The sequence below is a fragment of the Cebidichthys violaceus genome, unplaced genomic scaffold (assembly GCF_023349555.1).
Source record: "Cebidichthys violaceus isolate CVI_PGR_0920_01 unplaced genomic scaffold, fCebVio1.0.p SCAF_10, whole genome shotgun sequence".
NCBI classification, from domain to species: domain Eukaryota; kingdom Metazoa; phylum Chordata; class Actinopteri; order Perciformes; family Stichaeidae; genus Cebidichthys; species Cebidichthys violaceus.
In genome coordinates, this window is record NW_027176263.1 from 3,252,097 (window position 1) to 3,265,633 (window position 13,537).

At 39.4% G+C, this 13,537-nt stretch overlaps 2 protein-coding genes across 2 annotated transcripts; one reads left to right on the forward strand and one right to left on the reverse strand.

Moving 5' to 3' along the window:
- Positions 1–1,952: 1,952 nt before the first annotated feature.
- Positions 1,953–7,316, forward strand: LOC137879894 (serine/threonine-protein phosphatase 2A 55 kDa regulatory subunit B delta isoform). The gene is made up of 10 exons (XM_068720848.1): positions 1,953–2,111; positions 2,308–2,382; positions 2,874–2,971; positions 3,108–3,273; positions 3,368–3,480; positions 3,562–3,739; positions 3,862–4,026; positions 4,375–4,544; positions 5,363–5,454; positions 5,615–7,316. Exons 1-10 carry the CDS (start codon positions 2,105–2,107, stop codon positions 5,892–5,894), a joined length of 1,344 nt encoding a protein of 447 aa, XP_068576949.1. The 5' UTR covers positions 1,953–2,104; the 3' UTR covers positions 5,895–7,316.
- A 63-nt stretch (positions 7,317–7,379) lies between these two features.
- On the reverse strand, positions 7,380–10,484 carry bnip4 (BCL2 interacting protein 4). The gene is made up of 6 exons (XM_068720863.1): positions 10,317–10,484; positions 9,838–10,009; positions 9,660–9,720; positions 9,326–9,432; positions 8,753–8,902; positions 7,380–7,968 (listed from the first exon to the last, which is right to left on the reverse strand). Exons 1-6 carry the CDS (start codon positions 10,357–10,359, stop codon positions 7,926–7,928), a joined length of 576 nt encoding a protein of 191 aa, XP_068576964.1. The 5' UTR covers positions 10,360–10,484; the 3' UTR covers positions 7,380–7,925.
- Between the last annotated feature and the right edge of the window lie 3,053 nt (positions 10,485–13,537).

Below are 13,537 nucleotides of genomic sequence, written 5' to 3' on the forward strand. Positions count from 1 at the left end.
ATATACATATATATATATATATATATATATATATATGTATATATACATATGTATGTATACATATATATATATATATATATATATATATATACATATATATATATATATATATATATATATATATATATGTATATATACATATGTATGTATACATATATATATATATATATATATATATATATATGTGTGTGTGTGTGTGTGTGTGTGTGTGCCCTCCTAACCTCCAGGCCTCTGCTATGCTTCTCCCTAAGGGATGCTGTGTGAGTGATGAGAGGGTTGTGGAGCTTGGGAGATGCCGGGGAGAAGGTTTTGGTGAGTCCAGGTCTTTCTGGGTGCATCCCTATTTGTTCACTTGCCCCCTCCAGGACAATCTGCAAATGCAGCAAACAAACAAAGTTTAAAAGCGCTATGGAGATGGAAATAGAGCACCCTTCTTATTCCCTCCCTTATTTCAGCAGAATTAGTGTTATTAGGATGTGTGTTTCTATCAACTGGTGTACTAAAAAGAATACAGCTCTGTTTAGTTTATTTTGTCAACTGAAATGTGGCCCAGATATTACATATTCTCACACTTCATCAGCATTTGCCATTTCTTTATTTGTTGGATATTTTATTATTGCACAATCAGCCCCTATGGGCGTTCCTTCTCCTCCCAATTCTTGACAGCCCCAACCCTTCAGAGAGTGCTGTTTACAGAAAAATAAGCATGAAACTAAAAGTACTTGCTCAAACATCTATTTTTGTGTCTATATTTTGCACCATGATTTTGAGCATATTATGCTCACAAAAATAGAGATATAAGGGACATAGTTTTTGACGGATTCTGAGCAGAATTGGGTTGAGCAGAGTTTGGAAAGTTTGTTCCCTGATGTAATATGCACCATTTGAAGGAAACAAAACATAATGATTGATAGCATGCAATGAAAGAGCTGGGTTGACAGTCTGAATCAACCAAAAAATAAATATACATATATCTTTTCCGTTTTGAAAGTGATGTGGGGGAAAAACATAAAGATAGATATTGTGGGTCCGCTGTGACACCCTCAATGTGAAACAATAATGGTTTTCAGAATGTCCCTGTAACTACTGTAATAAGGTATTGAATATACACAGCATCTCTATGGCAGGCCTACGGTTAATAGGGTTATAAGAATAACGTGCTGTACAGGTCAAGAGCACAAAAAATGAAAAAGCTGAAACTAAAATTATACATTTTACCATTTTAACACGGTTTGTGTTTGTTTTGAGTGGACATGTTTGATAAGTGAGGTTTTACAGATCAAGTAGTGAAAGACTTGAAGGTTGATGTCTGTGAAATAGGGCCTGAGAAGTACATTCAGTTTGTTACACTTGGAGGTGGGTGCAACATACCCAGCAAAACTTAGTTTCCTCAACTCCCCACTAGATGTCACCCATTGACCACACAATACAAGCTCGGGTACTTGTGAGGCGTCATACAATTTTGACTTAGGACACACTTCAGATCTAACGTCAACAACGACCAAGCGAATACAACAAAAGTATAATAGTATAATTTGTTAGTGAATATGTATTTGTTTTACTTGTATATCTACAAGGACCTTAGCAATTAGGGTACTTTTTATGCAAACCCCACTCATGAAACATACCTGGCCAAAGAATAAGACTACAACAAATGTCCATGTTGTTTATCCATGGTATTTTGTGTTTATCTTATTTTGTTTGCTCCAATTGTATTTAAAATACCACCATCCGGGTGTGTAAATGTCATTTATCCCACCCATCACAGGACAGCTGAATTGGCTTTGACAGGATGCATGTGCAGGTATCAATATGTCATGAAATAAAGTTGAATGCATAGAAAATAAAGACTGAATGCACATTTAACAATATGATGCTCAGGAGGATGGATGGGGCCAGGATGTGGCATGTGTGCATGACGTCATTTCTCCATGTACTGTGCGCCATTTTGGAAGAAAAAAAATCTCGGATAATTTCCGTGGTCTTGACAGATCTGGACCCGAGTCTTCACACTGATTGTGGATGCTACCTATTTCCCCGAGCAAGCCGCATTGGTTGATTAGGTTTTGGAAGCCGTGTACAGCAAGAGCTGCTACATGAAGCAATGGCGGGTAAGCTACTTTTGAAGGGAGGAGAAGGACCCACCTCACTTGGTTGTGTGTGATGGCCTGAATCTGCAAGTTAGCTAGCCAACGTTAGCATTGGCAAGCTAAGTTGCTAGTTGTCAAACTGTTTCACTGTCAGGTCATTTCATCCTCCAGACGCAACACGAACCAGATACAAACTAACGACGTGTTCTTTTCGCAGGAGTTGCAGGTGGAAATGATTTTCAGTGGTGTTTCTCTCAAGTGAAAGGAGCGATAGATGAAGATGTTGCGGAAGGTATGTGGCTAACGTTAGCTTGGCGGCTAGGCTAAAACGATGGGCAGCTAGCTAGATGGTCTGATGATGATGCTCCGTGGGCTTCACGTGAGATGCACGATAGCTAAGATGGTCGGGAGGGTTTCAATACAAGGTCGCTGCAGTGATTGGTGTGGGTCTGTTTGTGGATCGGTTGCACGGAAAGCCCTTTTCCTCTTTAAATTACTGTATGTCGCTAGCTAAGCTGTATGCTAGGTGGTGGCTAAGCTATTAAAGGGGAGCGACCGTGTCCATGACGTCAATGTGCTGCGTCCATAAATTGTCGAGTGACATCATTCTTGTTTTCATTCATTCATACATGAGTGGGTGTACACGCTTTTGGCTGTCAGTGTATTTGATGCTTTATTTGAATAAAGTGTCTCTAATCACCAGATTTAGTCTTTAGTCTGACACAGTAACACGGTTCTAGCTGTCTGTAAGTGGGATTCACTCTGATTTGTGTCCATTTCCAGCTGACATAATCTCAACAGTTGAGTTCAACTATTCCGGAGATTTGCTTGCAACTGGAGATAAAGGAGGCAGAGTAGTGATATTTCAACATGAACAGGAGGTAAGATTCAGATTAAGTTATTTGCTGGAATGCGTTGCAATGATAATGTGTGTGTGTATATATATATATATATATATATATATATATATATATATATATATACCTGGTGACTCATGTTTGCCATATTTGATTTCAGTCTAAGAATCGTCCACATCTGCGCGGGGAGTACAACGTCTATAGCACTTTTCAGAGTCACGAGCCAGAATTTGACTATTTGAAAAGTTTAGAAATTGAGGAAAAGATTAATAAAATAAGATGGCTACCCCAACAGAATGCTGCTCACTTTCTACTTTCGACAAATGGTAAGGGTTTCCTTTATATCTGGTTTGATTGATTCTTCTTCACCTTTAGATTTTTACAACTCTCTTACCTGTCTCTCTTACCTGTTTTTGTCAGATAAAACTATCAAATTGTGGAAAATAAGTGAACGAGATAAAAGAGCAGAAGGTTACAACCTGAAAGATGAAGATGGACGACTCCGAGACCCCTTTAGAATCACCTCTTTACGGGTATGTTTAGTCATATGTGAGTCTCATTTGTGTTCATTTTTTGTTTAAAATCTTGTCTAAACTTGCATGTTGTATTTTCAGGTACCAGTACTGATGCCAATGGATCTCATGGTAGAAGCAAGCCCACGGAGGATCTTTGCAAATGCGCACACCTATCACATTAATTCCATTTCTGTAAATAGTGACCATGAAACGTACCTCTCCGCAGATGACCTAAGAATAAATCTATGGCACTTGGAAATCACAGACAGAAGTTTTAGTATCCTTTCTTTTTTTACCAGAAGACAGATGGTAGATGTATGGCGTATAAGCATATAATAATCTCTGCCTTGTACCTGAATGACACATAAGACTGCTAGTTCCTTAACACTGTGTTCCCAGATATTGTAGACATCAAGCCCGCCAACATGGAGGAGCTGACGGAAGTAATCACAGCTGCTGAGTGCCATCCACTCCAATGCAATGTATTTGTGTACAGCAGTAGCAAAGGCACCATCCGCCTGTGTGACATGCGAGCAGCGGCACTCTGCGATAGGCACTCAAAGTGTAAGTGGTGACGTTAAGTCAATTCATTAGTCAATCAGGGGGGATTTAATTGATAAAAATGTTTTAACTCATCAAGTAATTTCTGAAAAATGAGTGGAGCGTTAGTAGTTCATCTGATACTTAGATTTACTGCTTCCTCTGTTTTGTTCATTAGTTTAAATAGATAACGTTAAGGGTTTTGTGACTTTGGTTAGACAGAAATATTTAAAGGTTTGAATCATTTTTAAATCTGCTAAACAGTGATTGGCCTTTTATTGTTTGACACGTTCCACATTGTACATGATTTTGTTTTGATACATTTCAAAGGCACGCTGGGAATGATTTTCGCACTATTAATCTTTATTACAGTCTTTGAGGAGCCAGAGGATCCAAGCAGCCGGTCTTTTTTCTCTGAGATCATCTCCTCCATCTCGGACGTGAAGTTCAGTCACAGCGGACGCTATATGATGACACGTGACTACCTCTCCGTCAAAGTTTGGGACCTCAACATGGAGAACAGGCCAGTGGAGACGTATCAGGTGAATAAACATGCTTATCTTGTGACTTCAAATATAGCATTAATCCTCCGTGAGAACAAAGTAAGCCCCAGTGATGCACTGATTTGACTTTTTCAGTCCTAATGCCTGGGTTTGGTAATCAGCCGATGCTGAGAACCGATCAGAAACTAGTGTAGTTGATAAGCTGTCCGCCTCACTGTGTACAAGAGACTGGGATCATTCTTTTGTTTGTAAGGCAACATCAGACTTCACTTAAAATAACATGTAACAAACAAATATAGATGAACTGAATTTAGTCAAGTTATTTATGAAAATAATGGTGTCTGATACCCGATCCAGCTATTTGAGTCAGTATCGGACCGATATCAGTATCGGTGCGTCTCCAGTTTTAAAAATATTTTGCTTTGATTCAAGTGAAAGCTTAAATCCGGCCTCACTTCAGATATTTCTTACATAGACTGAGAAAGCATTAGGCCTCAAACAGTGTAATAATGCTTTGCGCCGTGGCCGGATCAGCATTATGTTTTTGGGATGTCCATCCGTCTGTTAGTACGCGTCTGTCCTGTCCATTCTCGTGAACGCGACACCTCAGGAACGCCTGGAGTGAATTTCTTTAAATTTGACACAAATGTCTGTTAAGATAAAATGATGAGATTCTGGTTAGGCAAGCAATCTGAGGGCAGTTCTGTTAAAAACACAACCTGCTATGAGTAGAACTATTCGCTGAAAAAGTGCAATACTCTGGCCAAGTATGTTAGCTGTATGAGTCCTTTTACACTCGGCGAGGAAGAGGTGAGGCTCCCGGGAATATTTACGTTGAGTAATGTGTTTTGTTTCAGGTCCATGAATACCTTCGCAGTAAACTGTGCTCCTTGTATGAAAATGACTGCATCTTTGACAAGTTCGAGTGCTGCTGGAATGGTAGTGACAGGTACGTGTCCTTGTTCTTGCATAAGAAAGCATTTTTAGCAGATTCTTTTGTAGTATGTTTTATTGTTTTGTGTTCCTGAAATATCAAATTAGCTTTTTCTGGTTCATTTAGACAAATATCTTTTTATTCATTTATTTTTTATTCTCTCTCTCCTCAACAGTGCCATCATGACCGGCTCCTACAACAACTTCTTCCGAATGTTTGACCGCAACACTAGGCGGGACATCACACTGGAGGCGTCCCGGGAGAGCAGCAAACCTCGGGCTACGCTCAAACCGCGCAAAGTGTCCACCGGTGGCAAGAGGAAGAAGGACGAGATCAGCGTGGACAGCCTGGACTTCAACAAGAAGATCCTCCACACTGCCTGGCACCCCAAAGATAACGTGATAGCTGTGGCAGCCACCAACAACTTGTACATTTTCCAGGACAAAATCAACTAGAAGATGTGGGGCTCCAGAGGATAGGGCTTTTACCGTACCTGTGTAGTTAAGCCTACTACTTGTCTATCTGTATAAGAAGAAACAGCCTCGTTGTCCTCCTGGTGAAGAATTCGAAAGCACGTGTCTACTTTTTTTTTTGCCACAGGAGGTTGATCCATAGGCCTGTTTTATTTTGAGTCTGAGCGTAGGTTGTTTTTGCCTTTGGCACCAGGGCAATCAACATGCCCCCCCCCTGACCCAGAAAGCCCAATTCGGGTCTAATTGACGGAATGGCACTCCCTCGAGGTCAAACTCTTGAACGTTGGTGTTTGTGTTGACATTTTAAGCCTTCATTTCATGATTTCACGACAGAACTATCGGAAGCCCTTAAAATGACGTCTTGTCAAAGTTGTAACATCATCTCAAAGATTTTTGGGCGCTCTGAAGCACGGATTAATGGCCAATAAGCCTAACTGTAACATTCCCCCATTGGCCATGTATTCAGGCTAAACCACTGGTGGAAGTGGCCGTGAATTTGGAAAGTGGACTTGTTTCTTTTCTTCCCCCTTCCTCCTCTTACTTTACCCCCCCCCCCCCCCCTGTCAATAAGGTGACATAATTTCACTGACTGTATCTACTCAAGTACACCTTGTCATCCACATAATAAAAGAAACTAAAACTACAGATGTGTTTTTAAATTTAGAAGTATGTATTAAAACATGTTTATTGCTTTGCATGTTTTTATGTTGTAGAGAGGTGGAGAAATGTCCAGTCACACCACTGTCTTTGAGCAGATCTCAAGCAAACTTGTTGTGGAAATACTATTTGGGGGATACCGGTTTCGGAACTACTGTTGGAGACAACTGATAATGTGTTTGTGTCAAGACATTCATTTCTACTTTTTTGACCATGTGTTAGGATGCAGGCTGGAAACTACATGGCACATGGTGGGGCCCGGGACACAGGGAATCTGCAGCCTTAATACCTACTTCTATCAGTGACAGCTACAAGTTATGTCCCCAAACGTTTTACAGACCTCATGTGCATTATTTGTAAATCCTATTTTATAGAGTTACGTCCTCATATACTGCTGCTATATGTGGCTGTCTATGAAAACACAAAGGAGGAGAATTGCACACCATACAGTTTGTGATCGAGTGCCTCCTAATCATGTAATAGTAGGAAATTCAGACAGGCCTCATACATGTGCCCTTATTGGTTTACTAGAGATGTCACCCAAATTTGAACCACGTATTTTAAGATGTGGATGTTATCTCCGTAGTTGTGAATGCAGAAATGAAGGTTGACTACACAACATATACTGATGACATTAAAACAAACACATAATGCATTGTCTTTGTCCATTGATTCCTAACATGGTGGCAATGTATTCACTTGTTTATTATTTTGACCAAAGTTAAATAAAATTTTAATTGTGTTCAACTGCATGTGGTTCTTTCCCTGTTTCTAATGTTAACTGGTTTATAAATCCATCAGGGTCATACATGTATTTCCAACTTTTATTTTGTGTAGGATGAACAACGTGGACCATATCAATGCTTAATAATGCTTTCTTATAATCACAATTTACAACTGCACAACATTTTAATCAACAATCTAATGAGGACAAATAAATGTAAATTACATGTCAAAACACTTTCCTTTCTTCAAAGTTGATTAAAAAAAAAAATATATATATATATAATTTGAAATCAAAAGTGATTTCTCACTGCAAAACGAAAAAGGCAATGGCGTACATTGAAGTTCCCCAACGTGCAGATTTAAGGAGCAGGAAGCAGCAGAACAGTCATCTCCAGGCCAGCGGGACTACAGCTAGGAGCAGAGGATCGGTCACTGTTGTGTTCAGGAGTAAACGCCATGAAACAGCAATGACAGATCCTTAACTCTCCACGCTGGTGTGAGCTAAATGGGGGCACTCAATCAAATTGGACCGTTTCACATGGCCACGTCTCCCCTCAGTCATCAGACGGTCCCAGTTTAAGGCATGCTTAGATGGTCACATCAAGGCGTCGCAACACACCACCATCCTACTCAGTAGGTGTTGTGGGAGGTTAGACGCTTCCCAATATATATCCTGAAAGAAGAGAGAAACATGTCAAATAAGATGGTGCTGAGAGCCAAATATACAAAACAAAAGAAATCAGAGAAAAGAATGACATCCTCAAATACATATAACTACACTGAAGCTGGGATTTGATGCCTCTATCACCGCAAGTTTGTCACTAGAAAAAATACTTGAGAATACTAGTAGTTTACTTTTACCGTTTGCCCACTAAATCTGAGACACTGAACATGAGGAAACCTTATAGGTTGCCTTTGGATATTTAGCTTTTAAAACAGCTATATTTTGTTGTGGTAACATGTTTTATTCTATTTGACATGTTAGAGGTTCATAGAGGTAAGATCAATGCTTATGAATGTCATAATACAGACGTAAATATAACTGTTGTTTCACCACCAAACATCTGAACACAGGACTGGGATCTGTCACTCTCAAATTGATTGACAGGCCATTTAATGCACAGGCTAATATTAGATAACCACTAAATTATTCATGCTGTGTTGGTGCTGTTAAAGATCTTTTTGCATCAGCAGTGTTTATAAACAGTAGAAGAACATTTCTATTTTTTTCATGTATGACTTTTTAAAAAAAAATAGCAAATACATTTTTCATCTGTACATCAAATTATTCCATTATTTATATGAAGATACATCAATTGAATCTGGTCAAAAATTGGGGCTTTAAACATTCTTCAGAGGATCTGTCAGCAAGTTCCTCTAAAGGTTCTCATTGAATGTTTTTAAAATTTTTGAGATACTGTAATTGCCAGAGTTGGAGATTAAATGATGTTGCTTACCCTAGGCCAATAGCAATTATGTGAGAAATGATTAATGAAGGAAGGAAAAGCTTCAGAAAGTCAGCAGAGAGAACGCCTCCCTTCTTCATGACGCTGGTGTTCCTGATGCTGAGAGAGGTCGAGCGCTTAGGGTACTTCAGCAGGAACTCCCTACGGAGAAGCACATTAATTTTTCACTGTTTTGAATACATTAAAATCAATGAGTGTCAGTCTAATGTCAGCCCGCACACACAGACATCCTTTTTTCATTCTTACAATTACAAATCATGGGGTAAAGTAAATATACGTTTAGGCTAATATGTGTAAAAGATTAGTACAACAATTTCCTATTTCCGTTAGCGCCACCATCACTGTAATGACTACCCACTCTGTAATCATTAATCACTATGTTTCTATTGGTATTGATTACATGTGCAGCCAAAGGCATTCAAGTGGGTCACAGTCATCAGCTATTTTTGACACATTTATGTCTTAAATCTTGGAATAATCATGTTGACTAAGATAGCGCCGCTGAAATTAGAAACAAAACTATACTTAATACTGAGAGATGCCTAATGGGTGGTGGCTACATACTTTGGTGGATTGTTCTCAGGGCGACTAGACCAGTCCCAGATCCAGTCAGCATTTTTCTTCATCATGTTCTCTACTTCCCGTCTTCTTTCTTGGAAGTCTTCATCTGACTAAAAACACAAATTATGGATATTCAAGCAACAATTTGGCCACCACTGGTATTTGAAAACAAACATCTTAAGAACAAATCTATAAAACTACACCAAATGAATTAGTCTTGGATAACAGACTATGATACAGTTATACTGTATATATATATATATATATATATATATATATATATATATATATATATATATATATATATATATATATATATATATATACACAAATGTACCTGTGAGCTGTTGGCCTCTGAGCCTCTACACAGAAGAAGGGGGGTCAGGGCTCTAAGTGGGCTGTTGTGAGGAAGACAACACACACTGTGGTCATTTAATACACATGTATGAGCTGTATTACACAACGTAGGTTATAAGAAAAACACAAACAGTGCTTCCCTTTTTTCCCCCACGAACCTGTTGCACTGAGAGCTTCCTTTGGAGCTGTTTCTGCCCGACTCGTGCTGCGCATCCAGCAGCATTTTCTCCACGTCACCCTCCAGGACGGACGTGGGGATTTGCTCCTGGCTTCCGTAATGGCTAGTACTTTGAGAGCCATTGCCACTGAAATGCAGCTCAACCCAGGAACCTTAAATCAAATACATAGTCTTAATGCGACGTGTATATCAGTAAGGTAGAGGTACAATAGCACAATAAACAGACGTGGCTTGAAGGCGCTTTGATTTTGCAACATTGCAGATGAGCCTTATTCACTATATCTAGGACACTGGGTCTAGATCGACACAATAATGTAACGTTAAGCAGGCATAGCCACGTCGACTGCTAAGCTCAGCCTTTACGTAAATAAGTGTGGTCTAACGACACCTTGTGTTTTCTTAACGATTGTCTATCGGTAGTTCAAACACTGATGAGCCACGAGCCGTTATGTCGTTTACCTTGCAAACTCTCGTCCGACGAAATGTCCTTCTGGATCGACATGGTGCTTTAGTGTAATCTTGCGGGTCCACCCGTTAACGCAGCGTTAGAGGCCTAAATGAAAGCGTGGTGGCGAAATCTCTGTCAACAGCTGGAGCTCCAAACCACCACAATAACAATGACGCAATATTGTGTTTTCCTACAATGTGATTGGCTCGCACGGCACGCAGACCACGCAGCTCCTGCCACCGGGGAGAGAGAGAGAGAGAGAGAGAGAGAGAGAGAGAGAGAGAGAGAGAGAGAGAGAGAGAGAGAGAGAGAGAGAGCATGCCCGGACACGCTTCCTCAACGACCTCAATAAACATGATCGTCAAGTTTCATAAGCTTTGTTTTATAACATTATGTTTACAACCGAAAGAGACTGCACATGTCAGCTTGTTTTTTTTTTTTTACAATTTGGGTGAATCTTACTTATTATAGCAGCTCCACACACACGCGTCTGCAGATGGCGTAACTGCACATGGCGCAAGTGTTTGGCCAACAACCCCCCCCCCCCCCACCCCACAAAAAAAAAAAATCGAATCTAACATTAAATGTGCTGTGGTCAATATGTACATATACTATATTATTTGTCTCTATGCCTTTGTCCTGTATTGATCATGTCCAAGAGTCCCTATAGCCACCTGTGATTAAATGTATGCATTCTGGTTTAGTTTGTTTGCGCCCTGACCTCAGGAGCACAGAAGGACATTCACCAAGAAAATAAGTCTCCACTGACGGACTGGCTGTTTGCTACCATGGAGATGAGCATGACTCATTATTCTTGCAAAATTTAATTCATTCTAAAATTGAGGCAGCTTTTTGTTGTCATTCCTGGCAGATCATGTCTAAATGGAATATATTGAGTATACTAGATCACTTCAAAACAGAGATAACGTACTTGGTTAACCACAAAAGAAAGGTTAGTTAGTTGTCCTCCATACAAATCAAGCAAGCAGAAACAGCTTTGTTAAGTAAGTTCCTTTTGGTGCTGGGTCTGGGTTTTGTTTTGCAATTCATCTTTCTCATTTTCTGTAAACGGTTTGTTTTCAACAGCAAGTCATTGTTTACAGGTTATAATCAGAAGCACATGTGTCTATGTCTCGAGAGAGCAGTGAATAAAAAAGCACACAGTCTCAAGGAGATACATGTTGATAAAGCCTCAGTCTCCGTTTTTGAGGACCTTGGATTTCACTTGTGAACCAGATAGATTATTCAGAGTAGACATAACAGATGATGGCATTGTGAGGACGAGTAATCGCTACAGGATTTCTCATTGTTGGAGTCAGTGCCATAACAGCCAAAAAAGTAGCCAAGCCTCAAAATACAAATTATGTTAAAAATCACGTGATTTTCTTAAACAAAGCCCTTACATTCAAATTACCAAGTCTCTTGAGGGTATTATTTCCAGCTCTGTTTAATGTAGTACAACATATGAAAAAAGCTCAGTGATGTGGATTCAATCAACAGTACATACATCTATGTTGCTCAATAACAACTAAATAAATATGTATGGAAACATGCGCAAAAAATAATTTATCACAGGTAATATTTCAAATAATATTATATTCTGTTGGTGTAAGTTGTTTAGATTTTCATGTAGTGCTGTCAGAATTTATGATGGATGCAATATTGGCTGTAATTTTGTTAAGTGTTATGAATGTTGGGTTCCGCTTCACATCCCAGCTCTCATTACGAACATTCTCTCACCAGATGGCGTATGAACCAGAATGGATGCATTTACAGTGTTATAATATCTCTCCACTGAGCTATTTGCCATTTCATGTGTGCCACATGGCTTTAAGCTTTATTTAGAGTTCAACACATAATCTGATGAATGATATACAGTTATTAAATAACAACAAAAAGAGGAAAAAATAACTTTGCCCCATTTCTGTGCTCACACAAGCAATGGCCTTAGAAACACACACACACACACACACACACACACACACACACACACACACACACACACACACATATACTGCCCCAAACCCCAAGGAAGGAAGTCCCCCCCCTTAAGGCCATTAAATTAAACCAAAAATGACCATCTGGAAGTCTATCAGCGATCACCAAAGATAATCTAGCATTATCAGAGTTAATGTCTTAGAGCACAAGAAAGGGACATCCTGTCTCGCCTCAGCAAGACAGAGAAAGAATGAATAAAGTGAAACTACAAAAATGTATATATATACACACACACAACAACAATGTAACAGGTGGCTTTATATAAATGAAATAGGTGAATATGGACAGAATGTATGTATTCATATGAGTTTACAGTCATTTAACTGATGGTAACTGTTGATCAGCGATACGTTGTTTTGGTGTACAGCACTCTGCAGCGCCTAACAGAGGTGAGAAGTTAGAAGAGGTTGTGTCCAGAGTGTGAAGGGTCTGCAGTGATGCTACCAGTCTCCTGACTCAGATGTATTAGTCCTGAATGGAGGACAGGCCCACAAATCCTGATTGTCTGTTATAAACTTTCCCTGTCCTGTTTGGTGGCTGATCCAAACCACGCAGTGATGGATGTGCAGAGAACACATACTGGATCATTGCAGCATAGAGTACCAGCAGCTCCTGAGGCAGGTTGGACTTCCTGAGCTGGTGCAGAAAGTACATCCCTTGCATGGGCCTGTTTCCTGATAACATAGTGTGCAAATTCATCACTGCTATGAAAAACAGAAACAAACAACTGCTGCAAACTGTATCTGACTGTAAGCTGTACAAGACAAAAAGAGGTGCAAGATAATTAAATAGCAGAAAATACAATAGATACAATATTACACACAATCAAGTGCCTAGAATCTGTAACTGAATGCAAATGAATCAAGTCCAAATTCAGTTGCTATGCATTGATTTAGCTACATTTGAGTATGGAGCTAAGTTAAGCTTAAAATAAAGAAACTTCTATTTTCAAAGTGTCTTTATCAATATTAATCTTATTTACACGTATTGTATGTTCTCTTTATTCATCAATGGGGACGTACCGTTAGTAGCGTAAGGAGAAATGTCACTTCCGGCTGCCATTTTTTAAGCAATTTGGCAAAACAAACTTAGTTTGCAGGTTAAAGCTAAATGTCCATCTGAAGTTCACCAATTATATGTGTTCCAATGGATTGTCTTTAAACGTCTCTTTGAAGAAATGTGTTCAAAAAGTCGGTAAGTGTCGCTAAACCACCTGCGGTTTTTTTCCTAACTT